General features: G+C 40.1%; 1 protein-coding gene across 3 annotated transcripts in view; it reads right to left on the reverse strand.

Moving 5' to 3' along the window:
• Window positions 1-15,734, reverse strand: part of TENM1 (teneurin transmembrane protein 1) — a 777,022-nt gene that overhangs the window by 101,683 nt on the left and 659,605 nt on the right. For all 3 annotated transcript variants that reach the window (XM_082376913.1, XM_082376912.1, XM_082376911.1), the window contains 3 exons: window positions 14,254-14,503; window positions 6,143-6,163; window positions 726-958 (listed from right to left, as the gene is read on the reverse strand). In XM_082376913.1, coding sequence (XP_082233039.1) covers window positions 726-958; window positions 6,143-6,163; window positions 14,254-14,503 — 504 coding nt within the window. The remainder of the gene's footprint in view (window positions 1-725; window positions 959-6,142; window positions 6,164-14,253; window positions 14,504-15,734) is intronic.

Consider the following 15,734-nt stretch of genomic DNA (forward strand, 5'->3'; position numbering starts at 1 on the left):
TCTATAAAATCATGAAGCTGACTGGGAGAACACATGTTTATTTACAAATCCCAGGCAACAGAATTGAGGGTTGGCCCTTAAAGATTGAGAAGCTGAATTTAGAAAAAAATAATAGTAAGGCCGAGCTCTCACAGAAGGCCAAAAAAAAAAAAAATTGGAATTTGTTATACTAGGGGTGATAGAAATTGAAAATACAAATAGCTTCAAGAATGATTTAGATAAATTAATGGAAGATAGGTTCATTAAAGGTTGGTTGTTAAGGAAAAGCCAGGAATGTCTAAAGTCTGTGAGATACTCAATATATTTGAAAGTGGTAGAAGGTGGCACAGACCTGACCCCAAACCAGTGCAGGCCACAGTGCTAAAGCCTTCCTCCTGGCGGCTCTCTGCTGGCCAGGAGTTAACCCTTTAGTTGTTGGACTATTGGGAGTTTCCAGGAAGGAGATCATGGGGAGAGGCTGGGGTGTCCGGGAGGCACAGGGTTCTGGGCAATAACTATTTAACAACCAGAAAAGAAGCATTCCAATATTTTAATAATAGTTATGACTATACTAATGCATATTGGCTAAAAATTAGTCCTGGGTGTGCCTATCTTCCAAGATAGACTTCAGAGAGGATGTCTGTCAGAGGTACATTGGGATGGATGGACTACAGTGTGATAACAATCTTAGGATTCTGCGAAGTCAAATGAAAGCTTTAGATAACCAAAGGATTTTTCTCTTTTACCTCGAGGGCTGTTCAGTGAAGCTTCCGATGCTCTCCCTCCATCTCCACAGTGACTCTGGTCAAAGGGAAGGCACTGATCTCCTGTTCCTGCCACCACTTCAAAATTCTTGGACAAATCTTTTGCTTCCACAAGAGATTTCAACTTGTAGACTTTTCGGGTATTGGTGTCTGATAGATAAAGTGATTCAGACACAGGGTCCATAGCCAGATAGTATTTGTGAGCAGGACTCGTGCTAAGGGAGAGAAAAGTAAAGTTATTCAAAGCAATTTGTTCAGCATACACTCCCTGGGGTCTGCCTTTTGTCACAAATGGAAAATTCTCTTAAGAGGTAAAATAATTAATGTATCTTCCTTATGTACCGAGGAGATAGATACCCCTTTGTTTTTCTAGTAATGGGTCTGGGATTAAAAAATAATTCAGTGCATACTGCTAACCTGTGATGTTCCTGATATTCCAATACCGTCCATTTGGGGGTAGAGAAAGAAGCAGAAGATAGAAAATCCCAGGAGATCCTTTTTCTCATACATACCTTTCATACCCCCCACAGTTCTCCAATTACCTACTAGATGACTGCCTGGATGTCTAAGTCACCTCAAACTCAACAAATCCAAAACAGAAGTTATTCTCTTCCTGCCTTCCCCATCCTTCAGAAACCTACTTCTTGTCTTTTGGGCTTCCTGCCTCACTTGGGGTCACTACTGTCCTCCCAGGGTCCTGTTGGAAATTGAAAGGCATGTACAAAAAGTGAGGAGTGTATCTTAGGGAGGACTGTGCTGGAGATACTTTTCCACTCCAAGCTTCCTTTTGTTAGCTGACCACCGTACTTCTCTAATACACTTTTTCTTCTTTCAGGACATAATAGAAGTGATCATATTTGACCTTTTTTTGGTTATAATTACAATCATCCATACCTCCAAAAGGTGACACTCAAGTTACCTTGATTGGATTTTGGTATTCCTGAAACTCTTCAGTTACATATTTACATAGGATCTTGTGTTATTTTTATCTGCATACGTGGCTGAGCTCATTCATTAGTTTTGATTATTCCTAATATCATTCTTCCGATAGCTGCAGGAACTTTGGTTTGGGGGACAATTTGCTTGAACTTAAGGTTCATGCACTGCTGATATCATCCAAGCTCCAAACATGGAAGTCTAACCCTTACTCTCCCCTTTTCTCTCCACATTGTGCCTAATTGTGCCTGAAAACAAGCTTTCAGAAGCTTTGTCTCTCCTGCCATCACATTAGTTCTAACTCTTATCATCTGTGGCCTGGAATACTTTCTATAGTCCTGCCCATAGGAGGTGTTTTTCAAATCTTAAATCCATTTTCCCCCCATACTGATTCCAGGGTTATTCTGATCATTTGGTTCCCATCGTTAAAAACTGTACAAACTTTTAAATGTTCCTTGGTGTGGTGCACATTCCTTTCTTCACTTAGTAATTAATTCTCATTAACCCTTTAAGGCTTTACTCAGGCATCATCTTCTGAAGAAAGCCTTCCGGAAATCTCTAGGCTCAGTTATTTGCACTATGCTTACCTCTGTTCTCGGGGATCACACATCATATTACTTTTTTAAAAATGTATTGGTATGCCCCAGTAAACCATGAGAGCTTGGAGGAGAGCAATCTGGTCTTATCTCTAACGTGCTCACTGCACAGCACTCTGCCTCACACCCAATTGTCTAAGCCAGGAACCAGAAGCCATCCTTTACTGCTCCTTCTTTCCGCCATTCCCCATATCCAGTAAAACATCATTAAAAAAAAATTCTACCTCCTAAACTCTTTTCCAATCTGCCCACTTCACTTTATCTCCACCGTCATTAGTCCAAGGTCCTGACATCTCTCAGCTGCACTCCTTGCTTGGTAATACCATTTCTGTATTGTGGATTTGTTCATCAAGTCATTCAGAAGTATTTACTAAGTGCAAACAGCGTGCCAAGGAACTGTGCTATGGTCTGGAGACCTACCTGTGCGCCCAATACAGCCCCTTGCTGCGTGAAACTCACAGTCTAGTGGGGGAGTCAGATCAGTAAATAGGCTATGACTGTCATAAATCCAAGTGTTACAATAGAAGCAGAAAGGGAGAGAAATGAGCAGATAGGAGGGACACGTGACCTAGCAGCAGCTATCACATTGTATTAGCATTATTTTTTTAAATTATGAAGTCCATACTTTACTCATATTTCCTTAGTTTTTAATTAATATCCTTTTTCTGTTTCAGGATTCCACCTAGGATACCAAATTATATTTAGTCTTCGTCTCCTTAGGCTCCCCTGGGCTGTGACAGTTTCTTAGACTTCCCTTGTTTTTGATGACCCTGATAGTTTTAAGGAGTACTGGTCAGATATTTTGTAGGATGCCCCCACTGCAACGTGTCTGATTTTTCTTTTTTCTCATAGTTAGACAGCGATTACAGCTTTTGGGGAGGAAGACCACAAGGGTAAAGTGCCATTCTCAGCAAATCAAATCAAGGGTAATAATATCAACATGACTTACTGTTGATGTTGACCTCGATCGCCTGGCTGAGGTAGTGTTTGTCAAGTTTGTCCTCTGCAAATTTACTTTCTCTCTTACTTTCCACACTGTATTCTTTGGAAGGAAGTCATTCTGCCAAGGCAACACTTAAGGAGTAGGGAGTTACACTCCACCTCCTTGAGGGTCGAGCAGCTACATAAATTATTTGGAGTTCTTCTGCATGAGAACTTTATCTTTTCTCCTCCATTTATTTATGAACTCAACCATTTATTTATATCAGTATGGACTCATGGATATTTGCTTTATACTTTGCATTAAACTCCAGTGTGACTTTATTTTATTGCTCAAATTGTTCCAGCTTTAGCCATTGGGAGCTCTTTCTGTGGGCTTATGTGCCCCTCATAAACCCCCATCAATGTTGGTGCGTTTTGGTTTTTTTGAGCACTTCCTTACTTTCTGGAAGTACAAGATGTTGCAGGCTCGTCTTGTATAATCCCTGCTCCAGGACTAGAATGAATCATTTCTCCAAGGACCCCTGGTTCCTTTTATTGAAGAATGGTATTAGAAACTGAGATCTGAGTGCTGGGTGTAAGCACTATTTTTTCCACATCTCTCTCTCTCCAGCTACACTGTGAACTCTTTGCAGGCAAGAACCTTATTCCTCTCTCTACCTCAGTGCCAACAGAGGGTCTGACAGGGTTGATGTTCAGGAAGTGCTGAACTAAACTGTAGGACATGAAACTAACTAAGACACAGAGGAGTTCGGGCCTTGGCTACTTAGCCAAGCAAAATGGAGGGGAGAAGGTCATTAGAATAATTAAGATACTCCTAAGGACTGGCATGTTCCTGATTGTATTTGTAATTGCATTTGCCCTCTAAGCATATTTATATTAATGATAGTAAGGCTGGCAAATACTGATTTGAGACCCAGTTTACGGTTTTAATTGGAAAAAAATCAAATCCAATTGGAATACTTGATTTTTTTCTACTTACCTTCACCAAATAAGAGAATCCGGTAGATTCCAGGGACATCTTCAACCCTGGAACCACCATGACAGCTGCTGTAAATAAACTGTAAAGGGTCCCAACAGATTCCAGAATTGATTTGGCAGTCATATCAGACAAAGCATCTCTGTAGCAAAGACTGCTTAAATAGGGGTTTGAGTAAAAGTTTTGACATATTTACTTGCACTTTTTGCCTTCAGAATAAAATTTTTCCAGTGCCCTTAGATCTTTCTAGAATACAGAAGGGGTCACAACCCTTCCCTGAAACAACCTTCAATACTTTGGTAGCCAGTCTGTGGAAGTTTCAACTGAGCCAGATTAATCATGTTTTGTTTAGGAAAAGTCCATAGGCTATTTTTCCAAGAGAAATGTTATTTGCACAAAAGCACTTTGGAATGCATTCCATTCATTTATTATTGAATATCCCCAATGTGCCTGTGAGGGAAGTTGGAATTATCATTCTTCTCAAACCTCAGCTGGGGAAACCCAGACACATAGAAGGCGCGCCCAGGGTCACCAACAAGCCTGTGCTTGGACTAGTATTAGATTAGATCATATGTGACTGTGTATGCAAAATAAATACCTACAAGAATAGTCTTGTTCTGAAAGTGGCAAAAAAAAAAAATCAGTGTTACTGTCTTCTTCTAACTATGTTGCTCAGCGAGGCTGTTCTCAAACTTTGCGCACTGGCCTTTAGAAAATGGAACAGCCCAACGCACCAAGTTCAAATCTGATGGTTATTTTCTTGACAGCCAACAGTCAGGAAGGTCTCCTATATTGAGATGTAATTTCTTGCCATTTCATGCCATTTCCCAAGCGCACATCAGCTCTTTTGAGATTGTTTCTTTCTACTTTGTGAAAACATGCCAAACCTGAGAAAGAAAAACCACTGGACTACATTCCAATTTGTTCTAATGCCTTGTGTCTAAACGCATATTGCAATTTGAGATACGTGAAGATTTCTCTTACAACTTCAGTGTTACACTTATTGTCACCTTCTGGTTAGTTTTACATTCAAGCAATGCCCTTCAACTTAGCAAAGATCACTTCATTCATGCTAGTTAAAATCACACAGATTGTTAAATGGGCAATTAATGCTTATAATTAATACTGGGCAACATTTTACCAGTAAGCAATTTGATAACCAATTTAATTTGCTTAAGGAATCAGTTTTGCCAAAGTAGCAAGGCTGATCTTGTGCACTGGTATTTAGGAAGTGGCATCTCCCAAACAAAATCCAAATTACAAACCCTACCAGTGCCATTTTGATGACAATTGGCATTTGAAAGTGAATAAATTCAATTTTCTCCTTTGCAATTTCAGGTAATTTAGAACAGTTTTGACAAGTGTAATGCATAAACAAATTGAATACAAATACTCATTATGACTAATTTCAGAGTTATGTGCCCTTGTCAGTAAATGGTCAGTTTAAAGTTTATTATTTTTCTGGTGGGATAAAATAGAAACCATGAGGTCACATAAGAGGAAAATGGAAAAATCTTATTCAAGAAGGTCATCATGGGCATTCTCTCTTAATATACACGTCAACTACATTCCTGGAAGCAGGAAGATTGCTGTGCTACCTCTCTCTCTACCTGCAACTTGAAAACATCGAATCTATTTGAACTTACAAACTCACTTGCGATATCACCTAAGGAAAACATAAGCCTGAAAGTTTTGCTTTGCCATGAAGTACTGAACGGCCAGCTTTCACTTATCTTGTTTTCTTTTTGGTATATTCTGATCCTCCAGCAAATTCCCACTTAGTGGAGCTCTCTCCTTTTGGAAGACACTTACCTGAGTTATAACTTCCAAGTTCATGTTCACATTATGCCTTTAACCTTACTTAAGAAGTTTCCCTGTCAGCGCATTATTAGGAGGTGGCGTCTTAGGCAAGAAGGGGCATTAGGTAGCCACCCATGTGATTTGCTTACCTATGTCTGGTATCTCTGTTTCTAGGGTGCACAAGGTATCCACGAGTGGCAAGTAAAAGCAAACAGAGAGTCATCAGTATCATTCAACAAGCCAAACCTAACCAGACATCATTCCTATTCCTAACTCAGCTTGTGGCTATTAGAGGGACCCCACAGGGATCACTTAGTCAGATGTGCAAGCCAAAGTGAACCCAATCCCTCCAGGTTGCTCCTCCTAAAATGGTGTCAAGGTGACTGAATATCCTGCTTGGTGGGTGGGCAAAGCTCTAAGGCAGTTTTTTTTAAAAGTTCACTCGGGACTGTTTTCATTGGAATCGGTTGGGTTCTTGCCACATAGGCAGTTTCCTGGGGCTCTCCCCAGTCATACTGAATCAGGATCTTGAAGTGGGAGTGGAATTCCCAGGAATTCCATTTTGAACAAACTCAGGTGGTGATTCTGATGCAGAATAAGGTTTAAGAACCACTGGGCTAGGTTTTGAAGAAGTAGCCACTGCAAAGGGTCTGACTGTTCTAGGCTCTATTTTGTTTTTCTGTTTTTTTTTAATTTTCAATTTTATTTAATTTATTTTTTAATACAGCAGGTTCTTATTAGTTATTTTGAAAGCCACTTTATCAAAATGCAAACTCTTTCATTATCAAGTCTTGCGTGCAACAGACATCCCAAACCCAACTTTAAGCCACTTATATGATTGCAGAGATAAGATAGGGACATCTCTTGTGAACATTAGCACATTATTCAGCAATATTAAACAATTTAACAAATTGAAAGTATAAAAGTTTTCTCTTCGACCATGATAGAATGTCCCTGGCATCAAAACTGCTGCATCAAAATAGCTTCGATAAAACACCATTTACATCAAACTCTTAGGGCCTTGTGTTGTCCAGTTATCCATGCACCAAGGGGGCAACCGGGGTGGGCAAAAGAGAACTATGTCAGAAGCAGCAGAGCGCTTTGGGGAGCCCCTGATCTGTAAGCCTCTTGGCACAGGGCACTGCCTAGGCTATTTCACTCTGGGACCTGGTATGGGTCTTCTCACACCGGGAGCGCAGTCCGTGGACAGGCCTGACTTTGGGTCAAATCTGCCCAGAATTAAAAGGCTATAATCATCTGTGAAATATAGTCATTTAAATTTTAAAATCCTTTTACACCTGGCCCTTATGTCATTTTGAAAAACATGAAGATAACAAATCTTTTTATCTAACCTAGAAAATGTTCTTATTCTTTGGAACATCAGGAAAGAAGAAAAGATACAAAATGATTTCTTTTGAAGCCATCTGCAACTACTGATTCAAGTCTTTTTAAAGAGAATCTTTCTGGGATTTTACTAGTTGGGTTATGGTGAGGATCCACTGACTTTTCTGTTTCATGGGGCCACCTCAAAAGGGTGGGTATCCCCTGGGTTGACACAAAAGATCAAAAGGTAAGCGTGGGGAGATGTGATTAGAAATCTGGCCCCAGACATTTGAACCTCTTTGAGTTTTTTTGTCTCTAGACACTTGCTTGTTTTTGTGGTCTCTAAATTACAGGGTGAGTGTGCTTGAGGCTGGCTCTAATCACCGTTACAGGGTTGATCTTCCTGAAGGAAGTTGAGTTGTAAAAATACTAAAAGGATCTCATTAAAGCATGGTTTCATCTACCACAGAGTGTCATGGTACAGAACCATCTGTGTGGCTACAAAGGGTTTTGAAATCCTTAGGTGATGGCAAGGTGTGGGGAGGGGGATGGTCTGCCTTTCTTGCGGCTCCTTCCGATCCTGCCAATAATGTCACTGTGAATTTGGAAAGATGTCCCATATTATGCAGAGCAGCTTCTCTCATTAACATCTCAGAGGGAGGAAGTGAAAATGACGGAATTTATTTCCAGTGTGTGACCTTGTTCTGTCCCAGAATTACTTTTAGTTAAAGATTTAGGATTGAGCCACCACCAAAGTCGGTCTGCTGTGTAGCTGGCAAAGGACTGCATGCTGAGGTGTCAGCGTGTGAGCGCTTCACAGGTGCCCGGGCCCATCAGCGGGCATCACCACCTGGCAACTGACTGACTTGAAGCTTGCGGTGAGCTCGGAGAAAGGAGTGGAATGGCAAATCTTTTTAGAGCAAGAAATGCTCCTGATGGTAGGGTCTTTAAGGAGATCTTTGATTTTGTTCAGGACCTACATGATTAAAAGGGCCGTCTATTCTTTTTTAATTAAAAACTTTTTATTGAGATATAATTCACAAACCATAAAATTCACCCTTCTAAAAAGTGCAATTCAGCAGTTTCCAATACATTCATAGAGTTGTGCAACCATCACTATCACTGAATTCCAGAACATTTTCATCATCCCATGAGGAAACCCCCTACCCATCAACAGTCATTCCCCATTTCCCCGGCTCCCCCAGCCCCAGGCGACCATTAATCTGCTTTCTGCCTCTATGGATTTGCTTATTCTGGACATTTCATATGAACAGAATCATATAATACGTATCCTTTTGTGTCTGGTTTCTTTCACTTAGCATCATTTCTGACCTATTCTTTGTACCTCCAGTGAGGTGGGGGATGGAGAAAAAAGGGACATGCCAACTTCGGAGTTGCTGCTCGTGACCAGTTGTCATCAGAGTTTGCCTGGTCTGCTCTGTGTTGGTTGCAGCACTTTGCTTGTTCTTCATGCTGTTTTCAGCTTCTTCCCTTATACTTAGCCAGAAATATCTGAAGTCAAAGAACGGACTTCCCTGCCTGCTCATCTTCCCATGGTAGTCTTCCTTTGAAGACTGAGTTCCCACTCCTGCCACTCATTGACTTCTTAGATCTTCCAACTTCAGCAAACCCTCATCTAAGACTGTCCTTCTCATTCTCTGGCTCTGTCCCTTGGCCTTATCTCAACTTACCTGTCTGGTGTTTAGGGTCCTGCTTTCAGCTAGCAGTTCATTTGAAAAGCAATCTGACAAACGAATCCATGCCCAGGGATTAATGATGATTTTAGCTTGGTGGGTCATTCTAACACAGGTTTCCTGTGCTGGGGACTCTTGGAGAGGCAATGTCTCAACTCAGAGGAACACATTTCTTAGAGTGGAAGTTGGGGCACTGTGGAAGGCCAGCGAAGGTGTTTTGGGGTGAGGTAAAGGGAGCCTTTGAGTGTCAATGCTAATACATGAGATTACACTGGGAAGGTAACCACCTATTTCATCTACGTGTAGTTTGTTTCTGTCTTTGTAGCTCCAGTGCTGCTGACAAGAGGAAGGTTCTTGGTCATTTCTCAGATATTTTCAGAGCCCTCAAAGTCCACGTTCCATATGCTCCTTCAGCAGAGTGCTCTACAAGTTCCACTGCCCCTCAGCACGCTAACTGCCCCTAAATGGGTGCTATTCCAGCTCTACTCAATCCCTAGTCAACGACAGGAGTTGAGTCCTGAGAACAATGTAGGAAATATTAACCAGTCACTGTAAAAGAAACAGTAAAATCTCAAGAGAAACTTTCATGTCACATTGACATTTGTCAAGTCCAAATTACTCAAGGTACCAAGAAGCATCTGCCAGGCTCTTATTTTTTTTTCTTTCTTTCATTCTTAAGGAAAGGACAAAATACATATCTGGAGAATAACAGCATCTTGAAGAATAACAGCATGAGGTTTTTATAAAGAATAAGCCATTTCCAGTTATGCTTAATAAGTTTTCTAATAGATTCGTGAAATTAGAAGATGAGAGGGGAGCAAGAGGATATTCATATTTAAATTCTTGCAAAGCACTTGACATGGTGTCTCCTGTTTTTACTTATATAACTATCCATGTAAGTTTTAGAAAACTGAAGAATGACCCTGAGGCCATAATCAAAGGAAGAGGAAACAGAGTCATTAATTGATGAGAAATAGTTGAAGGACTTGGGGATGTTGAGAATGAAGGAGAGAAAGCTCAGGAACCTATGGTAATCTGTCTTTACACTTGTGAAAGTTTCTCAGGTAAACAAGGGAAGTGGCTTCTGTGCTTCAGATGTTAACATTTGCCACTACTGAGTGAATGTTTCACGAAGGCAATATAAGGAAGAATTTTCAACAAAGCATTCCAAAGATGCAATGCACTGTCTAGAGAGATACATAAGTTTTCTGTCATTGAAAAGGATCAAACAAAGTAGAGATGATCAACCGTCAGGCATGCAGTAGGCACTACGTTGTACCAGATACCTCCATAGACTCTTTCTATCGCTAAGCTCACAAATCTGTGATATCACTTTTGTGTTACTGAAATATGCGTGTGTGTGTGTGTGTGTGTGTGTGTTTAAAATTTTAACATGAGAAGCAAGTCACTAGGGATACCTAGACCTAAACTATCTCATATAGAAATAAATCTATCTTAAAAAAAAATCTTCACAGAATGTATTTTTGAGACTCCCTCAGGTTTAATTGCATGATCTTATAAGCTTCCCTTCTTTATTATTTTATCTCAATTTCCCACTGGAAGGAAGCACTAAGATGTATATGTGCAGATGAAATCTGCAGTAAACAGGCAAAGGGATACTATATACTTAAATAACAAGAAATAATATTGTTGCTCTTGGCATGTTGCTAATAATAATCACATAACTGACTTTTCCTTACCCTCCCCATTCAGCCAATGGGGGATCAGCTTGAGGAAATAAATGATCATCCACCAATGAAAATGAAATTTTTTTTGAGGTCAGATGAAAGAAACTCAACTGGGGACAGTTTGGATCGGTAGAGCTGAGAGGAAAAACCTATAGTCTTCTAATCTTTGAAATGTCAAGGGGCATCTGGAATTGTTCAATGTGGCCCAAAATGGAACAAGAGGATGAAAGAGAAGGAAATCTAGAAGGGCATCCAGTAGGAGCAAGCTTTATGTCCTCTCAAAATGTCATCAAACTCTGGGCTGAGAAGTACACATCTGTGGATCTTAAAACAAGTTAGACCATATAAGACATGTAAAAGGATGCTCAAATATTAACGTGAAGCCAATTTTATAGATAGAAAAGTAGAAAACAGAGTAGTTAAGTTATATAATGAATAACCTGACAGAGAGTGAAGATCTAGAATGTTCTGTATCCCTTTCTGTAACAACTTATTGACGATATTGCTCTTTCATTCACAGCTTTAAATGCAACCAATAACATAATGACTATATATAGTCTGTGTTTCCAAGGAAACAGATGACTCAACCAAATAAAATGACTAATATGCACTGGAGGGGGGGCAATTAAATTAACTGATTTTAACATCAACCAAAAACTGGTACAAAATGAAGTTTCTGTCTATATACAGTAGAATTCAATGAACATTATGGTTGTTAAGCTAGCAAAGCCCCTTATATCAACTTATTTCTCCCCAGGAAGTTTAAGCCTGGAAAAGTTACAAAGCAAATATAAAAATTCACCAATTGTATGTGAAAGATGCAATGTGTACAGTATAGGCTACCGATCAGGATAGATACTTTAAAAAAAAAAGTGAATCTAATAAGAACTATATTATTTTCTGAGTAAACATGACAGATAATGTTTGCTGTCACAGACTGGGTGGATGGTATTGACTGCAGTCAAATAGGGAGTTACCTGTTAATTAGGTCAAAATGATCATATATATATATATATATATATATATATATATATATATATATATATATATATATTCAATCAGCGTATTTCTCCGATGGCCAATCAGAGGAGTGTTGGAGTAGAGAAGGAAGAACAATTTTGTTCTTCTTGAACCTAATGCAGGGAATCTTAACCATGAGTCTATGAAAGGGCTTCATCCACAGGGGGGGGAAGGTGGGGAGAGGGAAAATATGTGACCCCTGAATTTTGTGTGAATGTTTTTTTCTGGGGAGAAGGCCCATAACATACAACAGATTCTAAAAAAGATCTGAGAATTTAAAAAAAGAGTGCTAGGAAGAATTGCTCTACAGGAAGTCAGCTCCGAAGAGCCAGCTAGGGAGACTCGGGCCAAGTGAGAGCCTGGGTGTATGAGCTCCTGGTGTGCACCCGCCTATGCATGTGAAGAGCTGAGACAGTGAGGGAGAGCGGTGTTTTGGAGTAAGAAGGAATAGAGGGATTGCAAAACACTTCACGCCGTCAGAAATGAATTTTCCTTTATACTGAGAAAATCACTGCAATTAGGGTCCAAGTTATTCTACTTTAGTCTTCAAATGACTTTGTGTTGAAGGTCATAAGGTACTTTGGACTCAAATTCAAATTTGTGAACTGTTAAGGATCCTTGACGAGGGAGAATCTCCTTGATGAATGACAATTGCTCCACCTTAGGTAAATTTGCATTTAAATTACAACGGAAAGGACTAAATTTAGCTGGGTTTTCTTTTTTGTTTTTATAGATAATCCTATGGTTTTTTCCTCTGAGGAGTTAGCTATATAGGGGCTAGCTATATAGGTTTTATAGGGTTGGCTATATAGGGTCAGCAAGACAAGGTCTCTGTCTACCCGACGGCCAAGAAATGCATTCCTGGAAATATTCAGATGGTGAATGAATTGTTCAGTGCTCCACCCATGTTTGGCATCAGGTAGACAGAACTTCCCTAGGATTTTGAAAACAACAGAGAATGTTGTATAGAACATTTGCAAATCCAGGCATACAACCATCTTGGCCTTCCTTATTGACTTTCCAGTAAGTAGGTGTCCAAAGGGATAAGTGCTTGTAATGACAAATCCCGGTGAGGTATGACATCCCGAGGTACATGAACATTTGATTAGGGCAGGGTGCTATGAATTAGTGCCTCTCTAGACTCTGTAGATGTGCTTTATCTTTATAAAATCTTAATTTTACAATCTATTTTTTTATCAGTCAAGGGATTTAACAGCTTTGTTCTCTATGACAGCGTTTGCAATTATAATTAAGAAATGTATTAAAACTGGAGTGAATTAATGTGAAAAATGGATGGGGGCTTGGGACTAGAAGATTTCCCCAGCTAGGTATGAAAGACTAACTCAGTCTGAGAAACGGGAGGTAGATTCCAAAGCAAAGCACAAGAATCTGAAAAATTTCGAGGACTGTCCTTATGTATTCAAATTTCCACGTTTGTGTCAACAAGAGTGTTAAATGAAAATGACCCAAGATTTTGCATGTGCTTTCACTGGTCTTGACTGTGCTCCATACATACAAGTTGTTCCATCATTGTCTCTATTCTCCCAGTCACTACTTTTCAGGTCAATGAGGTGATGAATGAGGCAAGAACTGTTTTGTGGAATAGTTTATAGAGTGGCGCCAAAGTCTTCTGGAACATAGGGAAATTTTCAGCCTAATGTCCTGAAGGCATGTGTCAGGGATAAAGCTGTCATAACCAATGAGAAGAAAGGCTCTACCAGTTTACCCAGGGAAAGGGAAACAGGTCTGTTTATCTCTACTGGGATGAGAGAGGATGTTTTCCTTTTCTAGGACTCCAGGGGACATATATTTGTGTCTTATATCCTTAGAAAGGGAGAAATAAAGCTGACTAAGCCATGGTCTATTTACTTGCTATCTTTGTGTAACTTCAAAATATGAAATACCAAAAGGTATGAATTCCTTTCAAAAGGTGCCAAAATACTTTGTACTCTCAAGAAAATTCCTAAAACAGAGGGAGAAAGCCTAAAGATGAATGCTTTAATCATTTTTTCCAATGGATTAGAGCTTTTAAGGATAAAAAAGTAATCCTTCCTCAAAATGCCACACAAACACAGACGGCCATTTCCCTTTTGATGAACTGACCACTTCAAAAGACTGGACATGGGGAACTTAGAAAATTTAGCCTTTTGGATTTGACAACACCTCTACCTGCTAGAATGAATACTAGATATTTCTGATCAGTCTTCACAGTGGCCAGAGCAGGGGTTGAGTGACTTACCTGAGCACTCAGAAGTACTGAGATCCACGTCAGTGACAGGAATGCACCCAGGGAAGGCCACACATACAGGGATGTCAACACTTCCTTGTTCTCCAAAGCAGTGCTCAAAGGTTTCTTCAAGTACAAGTAGCCATGGTGACCTATGTCTTTGTCCCTATTCCTGCATCTTAGCTCAGTACTACAATATGGGCAACTGCATTTTCTGCTCCTTCTGGCAATGCCTTGTCTCTTCCTGTTTTCTCATTCTTGCTTTTTCCTTATCCACTAAGCAAACATAGAGATTAGAGGAGACTTACCTTAATTCCAAAATACTAACGGAGTTTCCCGAGGGAAATATTCGCCTTACAAAATTGAAGTCACCAACATACACACTACCATCAGGGCCAGAAGCTAAGGCGACGGGAGCAAAGAGTTTGTTGTTGTGGGCAGGGCCATTGCAGTTGGTGCAGGCAACACTCCGTTGGTGTCCATTACCCATTATGGTTGATATGACTGGAGGCTGCTGGGAAATGAACATATTTTCTCCATTCCCTTTATGTATGATTCCTAGATCCAAGGGAAAAAAAAAAAGAATTAAAAAAATTACCACACAATATTCTCAGCGATACTTTAATTTCTCATTGTTCAAAGCAGGAAGGAGCGTTGGCCTGCTATAAAAGAAGTTGAGAGTGAAGCACATTGCCCCAGGTTTTATTTAACTGCACAGCTACAACAAACGGCAGCATAACACTTTGCCTCAGTTTGCCCATCTGTGAAATGGAGTAATATACCCAGTCCCTTTAATGTTGATTCTAAATGCCTCAATGAAGCATTTAATGACTAACTTTTAATGATCTCCTGTTCACTTTGGGCTCTGTGAATCATCCGTGGCTGATTTTTCATCTCTGGCTGGCTTTCTTCTGATGCCTGGCGCACACCTGTCTGACTTCAAACCACCCGCACTATGCAACGGGTTCCTGAAAAGGGAGTATCAGTCAATTTTAATATTAACCTTAGCAAAACACAATCAGGAAGGTAATCTACTTCTGTGAAAAGAAAAGAAATCATATTGCTAGAATGCACTTCAAAGATATAAGAAAAGGACTTGAATTTTCCACTCTTTTGGATCATATCTCACTATCATCAGTGCAGGAAATAGAGATACTGACTTATGAGAATGCTGGAAAATACTTTGCAGTCATTTTCTTTGGGCAATCTCATCCATTCTCACGGCTTTAACTCCCATCTCTCTATGCTGAAACTTTCTCCTGTCTAGAGTTTTCACCTGACATGCAATTTCCTAGTAGGTCTCTTTACTTGGATGCCTCACAGGTACCTCAAACTCAACAAATTGAAAACTGAACTCATTATTTTTCTGCACTCCCCTACCAAACCCTGCTCCTCCTCCTGTGTTCCCTACTGATCTTCTGAGTGGTATCACCAGGCGTGTATTTACCTAAGTTGGGAATGTGGGCACCACTGTGGCTCTTCTTTTCCCCACTCTCTAAACCTAATTAATTACTGAACCCCCATTGAGTCTATCTCCTAAAATATGTTGAACCAGTTTCATGGTCTCCGTTCCTACCATGACTGCTTTCGTTCAGTTTGTCTTAAGTTCTTGGTCTCCTGGTCTCCGTGCATACCCATCTCCAAACCACTGTCCACACTCCTGCCATAGAGATTGTTTCAATCTGTGGCTTAAAACCTTTTAATAGTTCCATATCCTCTGTGGAGTAAGGGGTCCATTCCTTATTATTAAGGAATACAAAGTCCTTCATGATTTGGCTCTTGCCTCCTT

The sequence above is a fragment of the Balaenoptera borealis genome (assembly GCF_965194805.1).
Source record: "Balaenoptera borealis genome assembly, chromosome: X".
NCBI classification, from domain to species: domain Eukaryota; kingdom Metazoa; phylum Chordata; class Mammalia; order Artiodactyla; family Balaenopteridae; genus Balaenoptera; species Balaenoptera borealis.